The 17,917-nt window shown below is 40.9% G+C and overlaps 1 protein-coding gene across 1 annotated transcript in view; it reads right to left on the bottom strand.

Annotated features, from left to right (window-relative positions):
• The window catches only part of glp1r.L (glucagon like peptide 1 receptor L homeolog), a 146,297-nt gene that overhangs the window by 86,882 nt on the left and 41,498 nt on the right, over positions 1-17,917 (bottom strand). Inside the window, exon 3 of the mRNA XM_018262711.2 lies at positions 3,803-3,899. Coding sequence (XP_018118200.2) covers positions 3,803-3,899 — 97 coding nt within the window. The remainder of the gene's footprint in view (positions 1-3,802; positions 3,900-17,917) is intronic.

The raw sequence follows: 17,917 nt of genomic DNA, 5'->3' as shown, positions 1-17,917 counted from the left end.
CACCCACATATGTCAGGCTGAGATACATACATCACCCAGAAACCATCCTTATCAGGGTGCCATAGCAGCAATTTATATGCCAATTCCAAGCTGTCCGGGCTCTGTTACAGTACTTGTATTGGTTGGCTCAGTACATTTATTGTACAATCTCCTACACTGAAAATATACAGACCTACTGTCAGAATTACTAGAGTACTGTGGGACTGCTTGTTTGGAGTTCTGGTTACTTAGTATCTCTGACATACACTGGACTGGACCCAAGGATTTTGGGGAGAAAGTATATTGGACAATCAAATGCACAGCTAAATGCATATACAGCTTTTGTACCTTCAGCTATTAGTGCTGAACTGCAGAAATGTGCCAAACCCATCATTTTTGTATTTGGGTGAATACCAAATCTTTAATGGAAGAACAGTAACACCAAACATGAAAGTGTTTTAAAGTAATTAACATATAATATACTGTTAGCATGCACTGGTAAAACTGGGTATTTGCTTTAGAAAGATTACTATAGTTTATATAAACAAAATGCTGTATAGCCATGGGGGCAGCCATTCAAGCTGGAAAAAAGGAGAAAAGGCACAGGTTACATACAGATACCAGATAAGCTCTGTAATACAATGTTGTTTTATCTGTTATGTGATATGTAACTTGTGCCTTTTCTCCTTTTTTTCCAGTTTGAATGGCTGCCCCATGGCTACCCAGCATCTTGTTTATATAAACTATAATAGCGTTTCTGATGAAAACACTTCAGTTTTACTAGTGCAGGGCAGCAGCACATTATATTTTAACTACTTTGATACGCTTACGGTTTTTGGTTTTACTTTTCCTTTAACAAAAGTTGCCCCCTAATACCATATCCAAATTCTAATTTACATGTTATAATTTGTGAAAGGAAAAAATTTCATCACATGTGAACAAAAAATTGTCACATTTAGGTTGTGCAGAGTTTGAAATCAGATGACTTTGAGGGTTCAGTTTGGCTAAACACATAGGATACAGCAGAACTTGCATTCAGCGAGTCCCAATGCACAATTTTACTTTGCATTGGATGTGGTATTAAGACACTGCAATACTGACAGATTCAATGATGTTTTTTTTTGCTTAGCTCCCCACCATTGTGTTTGTCCCAGAGTAAACAGGCCCTGATGCCATGCGGGCAGGTAAAACTAATGTGAAATAGTAAAAATAAAGTTTGTTTTCATCAATCATTTTTATATACACAATTATAAATATTTTACTCTTTGCAGAAGTTGGGCCCCTGGAAGCAGTAAATATATTACTCCCAGTGGCCCAACTCCTTTCAGCGAAGAGTTGGGCATTATTTTTAATGCAGCACTGCATACAGAACCGCTTGGGACATACAGAACCCCAGTGGGCACCAGATGTAGTGCTCATTCAGGCCATTGCTCCAGTACTTGTGACTATGGCATTTAATACACCTAAACAAGCCCTTTCATCTTAATATAAACTCTTCATTCTGTTGCCTGATTCTCCACTCAGTTATGAGCCCATTAAGTCCATTGACACTTAATCCAACAAAGTTCTTATAGTCTTGTTTTTCTTATAGTCTTGGTCTGAACTGGGACTTGATCCATTAAAGTGGACCCGTCACCCAGACATAAAAATCTGTATAATAAAAGTCCTTTTTAAATTAAATATGAAATCCAATTTCTTTTTTTTATTAAAGCATTCATAGCTGTTGTAAACGCATTTAAAAATATCAGCTGTCAATCAAATATTGTCTGCCCCTCCTCTATGCCAGTGGCATAGAGGCGGGGCAGACAATTACTTTCACTTTCCATTCAGCACTTCCTACATGTCACTGCATTCCCCCAGCTCTCTTAACGATTTAATTGTGTAGCCAGGACATGGGCATGGACACCGGGTCCCTGTCCTCTGGGCCACAAACGAGATTCTGAGATGATACAAGACTTGTCTTAATAACAATGTCCACAAAATGGCTCCATCCTGGTTGCTATAATTATGAGTTCCCAGACTGATGGAAACAATATTCAAATAATTTATACAGTGTAATTAAAGTTCATTTTGCTTGACTAACATGATAAAATAGGATTTGGAATAATTTTGCTTGGGTGACGGGTCCCCTTTAAGTCCTTTTTAGTTTTGGTCTTGTCTCTGATTCAACATAAAGCCCCAATGTCCTTAATCCCTAACTGCATTTAGTATAAGTTTCACATAAATGTACAAAGGGCATGCTATATTGTATATTTATATTGTGCACCTATAGACTTGTAGGGGACCAGGCAAGTCCTTCCCCTGTCTGTAACATTATCCAGCCCTGTTTCATACTGGAGAGCCATCTAATGACTGGGTGACCCAGTGCATCCCTGAAAGAGGAGGAGGAGCCGGGGGAGTGCCGTGCTTTGGAGCCAAATGCACGAGGTTACAGACAGAGTTTATAAAGGAGCCCCTTCTGTAGCCAGCCAGAGCCAGATCTGTGGAGTGTGACAGTGCAGCCTGTAAGTAAAGGCTGCAGTAACAGAGAAATACTGTGTATGGTATTCAGCGGGGTAGCTTTGAGTTTCCAGTCTAGAGGGAGAAGTTACCCTGAATCTAGTTCAGCTGTTGAATACTTGTTCAGACCCTTGTGTGTCCCTGGTGTGAGGACAGGTCTTGCTTGTGTACCTGCCCCGTGGGAGCGGCTACCAAATTCAAAAGGGAAATGTACCTTGGGCAGGTGTGCTACCTGGGGATATAAGAGCTCTTGGGGAAGGTACATGAACTGAACTGAGTTAAAGGAATAGTAACAATAGTAAAAATTAAAGTGTTTTAAAGTAATAAAAATATAATGCAGTGTTGCCTTGCATTGGTAAAACTGCTGTGTTTGCTTCAGAAACAATACTTTGTTTTATGCAAATTAGCTGATATATAACAATGGAGGCAGCCATTCAAAAGAGAAAATGCACAGGTTACACAGCAGAAAGCAGATAAGTTATGTAGAACTGAATGGTGTTATCTGTTATCCACTATTTAACCTGTGCCATATAGACTTTTTTAAATTTCCTCCTTTGCTACACAGCAGCTATTTTATATGAATTATAGTAGTGTTTCTGAAGCAAACAGATCAGTTTTACCAGTGCAGGGCAACAGTACATTGTGTTTTTAAAATACTTTAATTTTTTGGTGTTACTGTTCCTTTAAAGGAGACCTCAACCCAAGAATTATGAAAAGCCCCTACCTATCAAGCAAGATAGTCCCCCCTCCCTGCTTCCCCACGCATAGTTCAACAGGTCTGAAAATGTTCCTAACATCTTTCCCACCTAACAGTGCAGAGTAAGAGCAGCAAAGCTTGTGGGCTCCTTTTTCCGGATCACGAAGTAATAGAGCGCTGTTATTGCAAACTGTGTGATTTATTTTTCCTAGTGGAAATCTCCTGAGGTGTGCTCCTCAGTACCCACTAGGAGAAGGCACTGCGCTGTACAGTAAATCCCAGATCTCCCAATATCTTTCATACGCAAAGGGAATTCAGGGCTCTGGATTGCAAATGGTTGATCACTATTTAATCGAGTGTAACCAAAATAGGGTTATAGACATATACTGTTATGTTGCCACAACAGAGTCATGTCCCATCCATATTAATCCATTTTTGTCACAGACACAATTTGTGTGTATTTGGTGCATAATTTGCTTCTTCCCTGTTATAGAGAGATGTCATGCTAAAGAAGGGGATTCCTGGAAGGTGTTGCCTATTACACCCAGGCCACCCCATTTGTCCCAGCTACATACAGGCTTTGCCCCAGCCCAGTTGTGCACCAATGCATAGAAAAACAAGCCTTACCAGTCAGTAAGTTGGGCATCTGCTGCAAGCTGTTCAGACACTGCTGCTGATATTCTCTCCATTTCTGTATGGTGTCGGACAGAGAGACAGCCGAGCTCTGAAACATAAAGCAGAGGGGTGAGTGGGAATTAAGCTGATACAACCAATTAATGAATTATTATTATGTTTTCTGTGAGTAAATGTTCATTTCTCAACCTTTCCGTGCCTTTTCCAACCCATATGCACACATTCATATTAAATGCTCCTTGATTCCAATTGTGATGCATGGGGTAATCTTAGGGTTGCTACCTTTGCCGGTGGCTAAACCCAAACAATGGGGGCGGGGCAGACAGCATTGGGGATGGAGCAGTGATCTTGGGGTGGGCATGATGACATCAGAGGCAGGCACAATGATGTCGTGGAGCTATGATATTGGGTCAGGGTTATTACATCACTTATATGCAAATGGATGGATTTCTGGCCAGTTTTCACAATGTTTTAAACGGGACAAAAAGTTTTTTGACTGCGCTTTGACAAACTGAGATGTTCAGTTGAAACCATACCTCTATCTTTTCTGCCCCATGAGTAAGACCAATCCTTAAACTACAGGTATGGGATCTATTATACAGAAATCACTTATCCAGAAAGCTCTGAAATACAGCAATGCTCATTTAGAAAAACTATTTTTTATTTTTGATTCATTTCCTTATTTCTGTTTCTTTAATAACAAGAAATTAGCTGCACTTCATAACAACTAAGCCATGTCAAGGTGAGTGATCTTGGTATTTAATTGGTTTTCATTTGGCCAGATTAATGTTCGGGTTTCACAAGGCTGGAAACTGAACAGTAAGTTGAGACCCGAACAGGCCTTAGAAAAACCAAACTGTTCAGGTTAAAACAGACCTGGTGGCAAGCCTAGGTAATCTACAAACTGGTCACTAGAATAAGTATTTATATTTATCGTTTGAATAGTAAGCAAACAGCTACATACGTTTTTTTTAGGGATGCCCCGAATCCACTATTTTGGATTCGGCCGAACCCCCGAATCCTTTGTGAAAGATTCGCCTGAACACCGAACCGAATCCGAACCCTAATTTGCATATGCAAAATAGGGATGGGAGGGGGAAAACATTTTTACTTCCTTGTTTTGTGACCATGAATTTCCCCACTGAGCTTGGTAAGGAGAAAGTAGGGCAAGCTGGAACTGGGGTCTAACACTTCTAGTGTTGAAAACATCTCTGAAAAATGAAGGATAATTATCATTAATATAACAACTTTTTGGTGAAGGAATACAAAAATCACTGACTGGACACAAAACATGTTCTCGCGTGTGAGGGGGTTTTCATTGGGTTTGGGTATATCACTTTCCTCCTATGCTGCAAAAACTTAGAAGCAAGTTAATTAGCACCTGAGAAAAATGTATTAAATCCTGCCCTGTCACCAGACCAAATAGGAAGAAGTCACATTGGGGTATAGAGCAGTGCAATAATAAAGCACTGAACTACAATAGGATTTATTTTAAAAAAAAGAGCTAAAATTGTGCACCAAAATCTCCACATGTACAACATATTATATATAACTCAGTATTTGCATTGGTTCTGAATCAACACCATTCTAAATAAAATATGTCATCCAACACTGGTTTGTGCACCAAACTGGGTATTGCCCAAGTAATGTTTCTTCTAAATTGTATTAATAAAATAAACTGGAGCAGGAAGCTGCCAAGTAGGCACCCATACCACACTTTGCTTTTGGACATTATATTGATCAACATATCTGAATTCACTGGAGTAAGAAGAAATACATTGCACTCTGAAAGTCTCTAAACAATAAAAGTTTGTGCTGGGGATGCAATATTGTTGTTAAGCACAATTATTATAAGATATTATATATTTTTATACATATCTGGGTAAACATCAGCGATATAATATTGTTATATCAAGGCTAGAAAATCTCCTGCCAATCAAGTCTAATAGGTGAGCAATTCTGTTACTGCAGAGACTTCTAATTAGTCAGAGGGGATAAAGATTCTTTTTTGACTCAAAACACAAAAGTAAAAACCTGGCAATTATATTTTTCTTCTATTTACTGACTGTGCTCTGTACTCACGGCAACTCATTCTCTGCATCTGAACCTTTATAATACAAAATCTGTGATTAACCTGCAAAACCTATAGGGAATAACAAACTCTCTCTTGTAAGTTATAGGGATTTTAGAAGTTGCCAAGGAGTTCCATAGCCAAAAAAACAGATGTCGGCAGGTTGAGAGCTTTTATACAGGTTTACAAGTATATTTCTAATTGATGACATCACTAAGCACTATTTATAAGACCAGAATTTACTGGATATTTATGTAATTTAGGTCACATGAACGCAGGCCTTGTGTTTATAATTGGTCACAAAAGTCCTTGGTGACTTATAATACCCTTATACTTTACAAAGGGGTTGTCACGTTCCCTATATCCAGAACCCAAGCTAAGCTCCCTGGTCTCGGCTCTCACTTCTGCCTCTAACCACTGCCTTTCACCTCAGGAGGAGCCCTCGGCTAATCGGATGCCGCCAGGTCTTAATTGAGAGAGGAGCAAAGCTAACGGTTCCGGACGAGCAAAGGGGTACGATCGTCACATCAGGATACTGGAAGGAAGAACACCACCAGGAACAGGCGGGCCGGGCCAGCACAAGCAGAGAATCGTCAGACAGGCCGGAATCAGGATAGGAGAGCGTAGAATAGTCAGTGGACAGGCAAAGGTCAGGATAAGAGTGGATCAGAATAGTCACAGGCAGGATCAGGATTGGAGAGGTCATAGTAGATCATAGTAGTCAAGCAGGCAGGCAAGGGTCAATACACAAAAGAACAATAGGATTCACTAAGAATATAACACCCAGGAACAAGCTAATTGAACCTAACAATGGCCAATGAGTTAATTACAAAAGCCTACCAATCATGCCACCACCTTGACTCAGACATCACTTTTCCACCACTAACATCACAAACTGCACTAACACCGCTGACCCACCACCAACATCATAGCTCTGCCCCTTACATCACAGTTTCCCCATTTGGCCAGATTCTGTCACAGGCAAAGGTGGACACTATACTTCTAGTTGAGCGAGAGATGACAGACAAACTTCATCTGAATCCTTCTGACCCTTCCTCAAAGTTAATTTGTACCCTACCAACCAGATTGCAGAAAGTGCAAACTGGAGAGCTGCTGAATAAAGAGCTAAATCATTTAAATGCCGCAAATAATAAAAAATAAAAGCAATTGCAAATTGTCTCAGAATATCATTCTCTACATCATAATAAAAACTCAAAGGTGATGGAACAGAACAACAAGGCATCAGTATACTATTTTTAAAAAGCCAATAATTGTAAAGGCCAAGCCTGAAATGTCACTTTCTTTTTCTGGAAAATCGAGCTAATTGAGCTGTAGAGTTAAGATAATTCCACATTGCTCCACGGTGCAAATACTTTAATGAGTTTATTTTATGCACGTTCCCCTGTGTCTCTTCCTGCTGTTTTGATTTCCAGAAAGGCAAAAAGTACAATAAATTCTGCATAATTAGGAAATGACTTGTGATGGGATTAGTTACTGGCAGAACGGCAGCCAAGTTTCCCTTAATGTGCAGGAGGTTAAAGAAGCACTTATAACTGCACCAGATGCAGATTCAAGATTAGTAATAATTTTATTTACTTGGTACTTGCTTTGTAAATCTGTAGAGAATTCACCAACAGTTCTGATCTGTTCTTTCTGTAAAATAGCAGCCCCTCTGGGGGGAGATACAAGAGTTTGAATCCCAGAACTTTTTTTATTGTAATACCTGAGCTTTGTTTTGCTCCTCACCACTTCTGCGTGCAAATAAAATGGAGAGGTTAAAAGGCACACATTAAAAGCCCCCTGTGCATGCAGTTCATTTTAACTATTAATATGCAAATTAGGGCTTGATTTTGTTTGGGCTTCAGTCAAATCCTATATAAAAAATGTAGGATTCAGCTGAATCCTAAAATAGAGGATTTGATGGATGTGTCGGTTTTAAATACGTGTTACTAAATGATGATCATGCAATTGTCAGTCAAATCCATCAGTGATGTCCTAGGAGGGTTGATTTACTGTATGTAGTTGGGGGTGAGCACATTGGGTGTCCATTGGGAGTATGGTGGCCTATAAGTATAGTACCAGGGTGGTCCATCAGTAAAGTCGCAAGGTGAGCCTACCAGTATAGTCCTAGGGTGAGCGCACCAGTAAAGTCCCAGGATCCCATCAGTATAACCCGTGGGTGAGTTTATTAATTTAGTCTCAAGATGAGCTCAAAAATATAGTGGCAGAGTGGCATACATGAGGTTACAGAGCACAAAATATATTCCAGGCAGGCAGCTAGAACCCTGGTAAAAGGAGTAAAAAAAATAGTAAAACAACAGGTTGGTGGTATTCAAAATGTCCACTGACGGGAAATTACTGTGTACTGCCCCATTACTGCATTTTTGAGTCAATATTCCCCCTTGTGGATGACCATATAAATTAGCAGCACACACAGAAATGCCATACATTTAAGCACAATTCAGCAGCAACAGTCCCCTAAGTTTACCCATAGCCTTTACAGAGAGTTACCATAAAACTATAGCAATATAGGTATTCCCCTGTACTAAGAACAATTCAGCAGCAACAGTCCCCTAAGTTTACCCATAGCCTTTACAGAGAGTTACCATAAAACTATAGCAATATAGGTATTCCCCTGTACTAAGCACAATTCAGCAAGAACAGTCCCCTAAGCTTGCTCATAGTCTGTACAGAGATAGCATAAAACTATGGCAGCATAGGTATTCCCCTGTACTAAGCACAATTCAGCAGGAACAGCCTTCTAAGGTTGATACAAGGCTGTACAGAGAGATACAATAAAACTATGGCAGCATAGGTATTCCCCTGTACTAAGCAGAGGTATCACCTTTATACTACTTTTGTTATTTTTTTTATTTCAAAAGGGTTGCCCTGTAACATCTGTACTAAGCACAATTTAGCAGTACAGCCCCCAAAGTTTGTGAAGAGCCTGTACAGAGAGATACCATAAAACTATGGCAGCATAGGTATTCCCCTGTACTAAGCACAATTCAGCAGGAACAGCCCCCTAAGTTTGCTCATAGTCTGTACAGAGAGATACCATAAAACTATGGCAGTGTAGGTATTCCTCTGTACTAAGCACAATTCAGCAGGAACAGCCCCTAAGTTTGCTCATAGCCTGTACAGAGAGATCCCATAAAACTATGTCAGCTTAGGTATTCCTCTGTACTAAGCACAATTCAGCAGGAACAGCCCCCTAAGTTTGCTCATAGTCTGTACAGAGAGATACCATAAAACTATGGCAGTGTAGGTATTCCCATGTACTAAGCACAATTCAGCAGGAACAACCCCTAAGTTTGCTCATAGTCTGTACAGAGAGATCCCATAAAACTATGGCAGTGTAGGTATTCCTCTGTACTAAGCACAATTCAGCAGGAATAGCCCCCTTAATTTGCTCATAGCTTGTACAGCGAGATCCCATAATACGATGGTAGTCCCAAAAGAGTTAAGTATTTGGGACTGTTTCTATGTTAGTGCCAAATTCTTTTTTTTTCCATTCCAATTCTGGTTTAAATTTGCAAAACCAAAGAGTTATTTCTCCTTATACAGTCTCTGGCCACAATGTACATTCCAGTGAGTAAGTGATTAGCTGAGGAAGAGATTCCAGGTTCTCACACTGACAGGTTTATGGCACAGTGGCCACTGAATTGGGACTCATAGCCCTTTGCTCTATAAAACACTCAATGTTTCAGTCGGCTCGGCCAGAATTTATTCCTGAATTCTCGCCCCCTCTCCTGCAGGGGTGCTGTGGTTCGTTCATTTCAGAGAGTGTTTAATAGTTCTGTAGTTATTATATTCCAGTAGAACAAAGCTGCACTAGGGTCTGTCACTAAACTGGAGGAATGTTGAAATTGTGTGTTTGTTATTCAGTTTCAGACTATAATCTGTTAATTTTCCATAGCAGTTAATCAAATATGAATATAAATATGAATATCCCTCTGACTGAAGGTGATTTGTATGGAAATCCATGGGATAAAGCTGCCTCTCTAAAACAATGCAACTGTCACTGAGTCTGATCTATTCCCAAGTGAGAAATATGCAGCAGAAAAACAGCCATAAAAGCACAATAAAGGAGACAACACGATGACACCAATGGGAAGCAGCCTTGTCTGTGATTGGCCCAGGAAATCACATGAAGAGAAAATAAAATTGTTAAAAAGTTAGCCAGGAATTAGTAAATGAGTAATCAATTGTGAGTGTATAAAATTGGGTGCTATTCAAAAAGTTACTTGCTCCTGGGTTCAGGCTCCTCTAATGAAATGCATGCATTGAGGCTAGGGAACCCTGGATGGATCTTGGGTTGTCATCAGTAATCATGGGGCCCCATTAACCTAGACTGTAAGCTCCTTTGGGCAGGGCGCTCTTTGCCTCTCTTATCAGTTATTGGGTGTTTTGCAGGGTTGGGACAGAGACTTACTCTCCCATCGGCAGCCCCTAAAGAAAAAGATGTTTGCGCGTAAGTGCTGCTTGCCGGGAGTTAGGAGGGCCCTTGATGTTGCAGCCCCGGTGGGCCCCCAGTGCTCCAGTGGAATAATTTAATGTTTTATAAATATTTGTTAATAATTATAATCATAATAATAATAAAAAAATAGAAGGCTCCTAAAAAAAAAAACCCTTGGGTGCTTGACAACACCCTGGTCTGCCTTGGCCACTCCCCAATTATACCATAACCCCACCCATGACCAACCCCCAGTAAGCCCACCCGTTCGTCTTGTGGCCCCAATTATTAGCACACCATCCAACTGAGCTCAATAAAAAAGCCCCTTGGATGCTTGGCCACACCCTGATCTCCCCAATTATACCAAAACCCCATCCATGACCCACCCCCAGTAAGCCCATCCATTTCAGGACCCATAAAAGGCATTTGTTGATCTTGGGGCCATTGTGGCATTGGGCTCTTGACTGAAGTATCTCCTGTACCCCTGATCCTGTAACCCTGGTCCAGCCTGGAACTACTACAGTCCTCAACCTGGCTATATGGTCCCTGTGGTGGGGGACATTCATGGATGTAACAGCCTCCAAGTGAATCAGATGCTAATGCTGCCTGCACCCTCCTATATAGCTAGAGCTTAAGTACACTATGGGGCATATTTATTATGTGGCAGAATAATTTGCCAGGCATTGCCATGTAAAAAACGGTGTAAAAATGGCATAATTTTTTTTATGGGCTTTTTCTTTGAGCAACTTCTGCTTATTTATGGTCTAAATCAGTGTAAAGTAACGGTGGCAAATCTGGCGTTCCAATGGTGTAAAATAACACAGCTTGATAAATTTGCCATTTATTTTACAGAGCTTTTTGCACCATTTTTCTGGCTAATTTCGTTTTACACAACATAATAAATAGGCATCTATGAGTAGCAACCACTAATCTACATCTGTATTGGCGCACCATATGCAAATTGTGGTAAACACCCAGTTTTATGCTGACATTCTGAGTGAAAATGCTGCATTTTGAGTAAAAAACATGGCGATTTGCATCAGAACTTTACACTTAGTCATTGCTTTGCATTTGAGTGTAACAAACACAGAGATCAGGTGGTGAGATCAGAGCGTACCCCACATTTCTCAGAGTCAGGGGGGTTAATGTATCAAGGAAGATCAATGTTCCGCACGAGTTCCGCATTTAGTGCATTTTCTTTCCCAAAATGCTCAGCAATCAACCCAGCATGCCATGGAAAATGCTATGTTTTTGTATGGTGGTATATTTGTTGCCCTTTGAAAAATGCCACCGTGGATCCTTCCAACCCAGAGTTACTGGATTACATCTCCCATGATTCCCTTGCAGCAGCTGAGGATGGTGGGAGATGCATCTCAGTAGCACATCTGTCTTTCATTTTGTGTGGTATTTTGTTTTTCTCCTTTGTAGAAAATTATTATAGGAAATTCTCCATCAGAATCAGAACGTCGCTGGCACAAAGTCCGGCACCATCTGGACAGGTTTTTCTACCATCAATTACAGCTTTTTCTGATTTTCCTTATGAGGGGAGAGAGCTCAGGCAGCACAAGATTCTGTAGCTGGGAATGTGCAATGCATGAGCAGAAGGGCAAGTGGTGGGGCAATTTGCAGTAGAATTGGGTGGGAGGCAGAGAATACTGAATTATTATTCTCATGTATTTTAGTTGGATATGAAGTATTTAAATCACCCTGCAGTGTCTAAAGCCAAGGACTTATTTACTGGGGCTGTGGCACACTACTGGCAGTGGTAAGATGCCATCTTTATTCATGGCAGGGACTATTATTAATATAAAGTAGGATTGTCCATTGTGTGGCACTACAAGTCACAGAAACTTTGGCACTGGGTATTTTCCCACCAACAACTAATAAAAAGCTACAGCTTGGCCAGTTCTGTTACTGTTTTGTCCTGTTACCCCATCTTGCCTTTTGGTTTCATGTTATCCTGTTACCAGATTTGGCATTGGGGGTGACAGACAGGAGTCCTTTAAGGAAACCAGTCCTATTGGGGGGTCAGAACAGCCACATATCTCCTGATGATCCAGATTTACAGATAATAAAAGAGGTGGGCTTACTTGGAAATGGGCATGGTTATATAAGGGCAGGGTGCATTGGGTTGTCAGGTCTTTTTTTTAATTTGTCATTCATCGCATGTAGGACCCATCCTGCAGGGGACTAATAACACGGGTCCAGCAAAGTCCTGCAAACTTAGTAGCATTGATGTACAATTTCTGATGGCACTCCCGTTTTTAACCATTCTGTTACCATCTTGCTCTGCTGTGTCCATCCTGCACTTCTGTCTCTATCTTTCCCTACTGTATCCATCTTGCCCTACTGTCACCATCTTGCCCTACTATCTCCATCTTGTCCTACTGTCTCCATCCTGCCGTACTGTCTCCATCTTGCCCTTCTCTCTCCATTTCACCCTACTGTCTACATCTTGCCCTATTGTCTCCATCTTTCTTACTGTCACCATCTTGCTTTTCCTTCTCCATCTTGCCCTACTGTCTCCATCTTGCCATATTGTCTTCATCTTGGCCTATTGTCTGCATTTTCTCCTACTGTCTCCAACTTGCTCTACTGTCTCCATCTTTCTTACTATCAAATCTTACCCTTCTGTCTCCATCTTGCCATATTGTCTCCATCTTGCCCTACTATCTCCATCTTTCATTATCATCCTACTGTCTCCATCTTGTCCTACTCTCTCCATCTTGTCCAACTGTGGTTATAGTTCTCTGCTGCCACCATCTTGCTATACTGTCAGCATATTTTCTTTCAGTCACCATGTATACTATTGTACCCATCATGCCCTATTGCCTCATTTCTTGTCCTACTATTGTAATTGTCTCTTCCACTATATCTGTGTTGCCTCCATCTTGTTTAACTGTCTCCATACTAACCAACTATACCCCCTATATTCTACTCTCCCTACAGAAAACTAACAAATATTGTGGACTACAAGGCATGTTTTTACCACCCTGGATGGGGCATTTTAACTTTAACACCACGTCCCACTACACAGGACAGGGACATGTGCCACTTAATTTGCCCCGTCTGGGCCAAGTTGGGTCTTTAGTCCTTACTTATAGGGCTCCTGACTCCAGATTTGATACCAGAAATGGTGAGATTTGTTTGTATTTCTAACACAATTCATGGAGAAGGTCAACTTTAACTAAGCCTTTATGATATTATAGATGAAGCTGTTCTCTGAACCATTACAACTGGTCTTTATTTTTTATGGTTTAAATTAGCCTCCCTATTCTGCCTCGTTCTGGCCTGTAGCTGAAACTGCTTGTTGTTAGGGTCACTGACCCCAGCAACCAAATGAACAGATTCACTTTGTGGGTTTAATGTTCTCGTTATTCTTATTTGTTCTTCCACATCTTACTATTCATACTGATTTCAGAATTTCCTGGTTGTGAGGGTAATGCAGCCCTAGCAATCAAATAAACGTTAACATTTATGCACAACAACGAATGCTTAATGATTAAAAAATGAAGACTAATTGCTAACTGTCAGAATGCCACTTCCTACCTCCTACCAAAAATATGTTTTTTAAGGTGAACTATTCCTTTAATCCCACCGAGTGCATTGTTTAACAGATTCTGTATTATATGAGATGTGCTGGATATATTTATAGGAGGAATAAATGGGTGGCCAGGCTGCGAGTGCAGAGTGGAGAGGAGCAGGTGTCGGTGCCACGTGTAGTTTAATCTCATTACAAGGCTCATGTATCAGTACTAACAGTCTGTGATTATTCCAGCCTAACACAGTGCCAGCACGGCCAGCAATTGTTATATCATCTCCTATTCTGCCAACTGGTTCCCATCCAGCAGCACCAGATAAACTGCCATCTCTGTTCTCCATCAGTCCGGCTGCTAAATATGGGGTCTGATTTATAATTTTTTTTGTTTCTGAAGAAAAGGTTTTTTTTTGAACACTGAAATTGGGAAAGGTTTGGAATTTTCCCCTGAAGCATCTGCATTGGGAGACACATATGATTCAACAAAGGGTTGGACACGTTTGCAGCAAGTGTCACGATGCTCTTAGTACAATGTCGGTCCAGGGACTTGTTTCTGCTGTCATTTTTATTTCTGTTTTGTTTGTTTAAAACTTCATAAGGATTTTATCACCTTCCTAGGTGAACTGGACTAGAATCAAGGGAGGAATGGCATGAACTTTATGGATATATAGTTCGTCAAACTCATCAACTATGTGACTATAAATATTAAAGAGCAAGGAAACCACCCTATCCCTTTTGAAAAAGAGGCTGTAGTCTTGCGCCTTTATATGGTCACTGAACTCATCTTCAATGAATATCCTTATCGTTTACAGTAGGGGGGTACCATATCCCTTATAATACACGAGTGATACTGTTCCTGCAGCCTTATGCCTTTATATGGTCACAGAACGACTCAGTGACTTCTAATATCCTTATCATTTAAAGTAGGGGGTACATTATCCCTTATAATACATGAGTGATACTCAGAGTTCCCTGTATAACTCAGCCTGCAGCCCTGTGCCTTTATATGGTCACAGAACCCCTCAGTGACTTCTAATATCCTTATCATTTACAGTAGGGGGTACATTATCCCTTATAATACATGAGTTATACTCAGAGTTCCCTGTATAACTCAGCCTGCAGCCCTGTGCCTTTATATGGTCACAGAACCCCTCATTGACTTCTAATATCCTTATCATTTACAGTAGGGGATATTATTTTGTAAATATGATAAAGAATTCATGGCACAGTTACCAGGTACATCCGAGAGGAGACACAACAGCATCTCTCCCAGTATAATGTACATGCAGCAGTTACCTCTAGGTCTGGGCCATAACTCACCACTAATAATGCCCCATGCACATCACACAGCAGACAGGGTAGAGCTACTTTTATGAGCTCAGTAATAAACTGCTCAAGTACAAAATGGCCATTGTGCTGTCTCAGTGAATCATCTCCCTCGTAAAGGCAAATTAGCTCTATTTATCGGGTGCAGGTACTGTACAGACTTCCTTATGACTTTATTAATTAACAGAGCAAAGAACGTGGGCATTGGTGCTGCCAGATGGGTAATAATCAGCTTGTTACTGCAGGCTCAGGCTGGTTGGTGCATGCGGGTGAAGACTGGTGTATATTATTCATTCATATCTTGCCATGTCACACAGCCCAGAATCAAGTAAGAATTTTTATCTTTTAATGAGGGCTCTAACTTCTCAGTGAAGGCAAAACACACCTTAATATACGTTGCCCCATGATTGTGGCAGCAGCCCCAGTGAGCATTAGACTCTCCAGTCTGATGCTGGCCATGTGGCTGGGGGACTGTGCATTCATCCTCCCGTACATCACCTCAGTAAATACTAGGCCTTGCGCATGGGGCCCCTGCCCCCCACTTCCACAAAGGTAATGGGTTACCTTGGGTTACAGGTATCTCCTCAAACCCATCAGCACATAGATGGAGTCCAAAGAGGAAAAACTATGAGGCCCCTCCCCTTTTACATAGTATGCAAACAGGAAATGCCCATAATTAGGGTTGCCACCGTTTCAGGTCGCTAACTTGGTGGGTGGGCAGTGATGTTGTGGGGTGGGTGGATGAAGTCATATGACTGGGTTTTGAAACTGTGGAGGCCGGACAGTGACATTAGGGCGGAGCTATGAAGTGGCGATGGATGATTCCAAATTAGGAAAACCAGGCAGTCAGTTTTGACCCAAACAACACTTCAAAAAACTAGGCTGTCCGGGTCAAAACCAGGCAGGTGTCAACCCTACCCATAATACACTGGGGCCATTCGGAAACTCTTCCTCCCATGGGGTATAGATTACCGCTATTGGACTCCCTGCACAGTAGGGGGAGTTCTGTCACAGCTAATCCAGATAAAAGGGGTTGTTTACGTTTGAGTTACATTTTAGAATGATGTTGATGTAGAGACAACTGTTTTTGATTTTTCATGGTTTTTGAGTTATTTAGCTTTATATTCAGCAGCTCTCCAGTTTGCAATTTCAACAATCTGGTTGCTAGGGTTCTAATAACCCTGTCAATTACCCTGGCAACCAAGTCAAGAGTCAATTTATTCATTTCATCCGTATGTTTGTACAGTACACAGTGAAACGAAACAACGTTCCTCTAGGACCATGGTGCTACACACAACATAGATGTACCGGACAACAGACAAAAAGTGCAGGTGCAAAAATATGCAACTCCTGCAAAACAGGACAGCACAGTGCAGGGACAGGACAAGACAGTGCACACTCAGTAGATGTATTATGTTAAGTAAATAATGCTAAACGTCAGACATGATGGGCCATGCACTGATTTGAATAAGAGCCTGGAATATGAATAGGAGAGGCCTGAATAGAAAGATGAGTAATAAAAAGTAGCAATAACAATACATTTGTAGCCTTAAAGAGCATTTGTTTTTTTAGTCAGTGACCCCCATTTGAAAGCTGGAATGAATTATAAGAAGAAGGCAAATAATTAAAAAAAACTATAAAAAAATAAATAATGAAGACCAATTGAAAAGTTGTTTGAATTAGCCATAGAATTAACATATTAATATTAACTTTAAGGTGAAACACACCTTTAACTGTAGAAGGGGGGCTGCTTTTAAGATCCATCCCTGCTGGCAGAGTAAAGAAGTTCAGCCGGGCATGGTGCCCCCATCCTGTGTAATGGTGGGTGGGAAGAACAGAGGTCCCCAGAGTGGGAAAGCCAAGGAGAGATAGAATGGACAGAGCACAGCTGAAAAGGGAGGACATTTCAGTGCCACAGGTCAGGGTTGATAAATACCCAGTGTGGTAACTGATTAGCCAACACATAGTTCAGTTATTATTGCCCCAGATGCAGGTATGCAAAGAACATCAATACGGGGCAATAGCTGAACTTTTCTAGAGCTGTTGGCCACAAGGTCAAGGAAAGCATAAAGTAAAGTGCTCAATGTGTGGAAACTGGGGCCAAACTAGAGAGCAGAGCACATTTACATGGCAGCGCAGGCAGCACTGTAAATACTCTGTAAGGCTCCGCTCTTTGCCCTTGATGCTAGGAGCATGAATATCTGCACCCAAAGTCGTAACATGTGGGCAATATACAAACTCCAAATAACAGGGGGTTTTGTGCCATTTGTGCCATTCCCTATATCAGCATTGTCTGCTGTTAGATCAGAAACCCTGGCCCCGAATAACAACATCAGAAGTGTTTTTCACCCCTCTGCCAGTTTTTTTAAGCTAATTTAATTAGGGCCTCCATGTCCCATGTCCTTAGAAATTGCTGTCGTTATTACTCTAATTTGGATGCAACATGGGAACGATTGGCTTACGCTTCCTTTGATTAAATGGGATTAAGTAACTTACAGTGTTCAGCAGAATACTCTCCAAATACTTAAAGTGGTACTGTCACTATGATAAAAGCAATCTGTAGGGGGTATCTAAAAAGTCTATACATATTCTGCACTGAAATAATAATTAAAGGAACAGTAACACCCAAAAATGTAAGTATTTAAAAAATAATATGCTGTTGTCCTGCACTGGTACAACTGGTGTGTTTGCTTCAGAAACACTACTATAGTTTATACA

This window comes from Xenopus laevis, chromosome 5L (assembly GCF_017654675.1).
Source record: "Xenopus laevis strain J_2021 chromosome 5L, Xenopus_laevis_v10.1, whole genome shotgun sequence".
In the NCBI taxonomy this organism is placed as follows: domain Eukaryota; kingdom Metazoa; phylum Chordata; class Amphibia; order Anura; family Pipidae; genus Xenopus; species Xenopus laevis.
The sequence above is the reverse complement of the archived record's forward strand: the minus strand, read 5'-3'. Positions and strand labels throughout refer to the sequence as shown.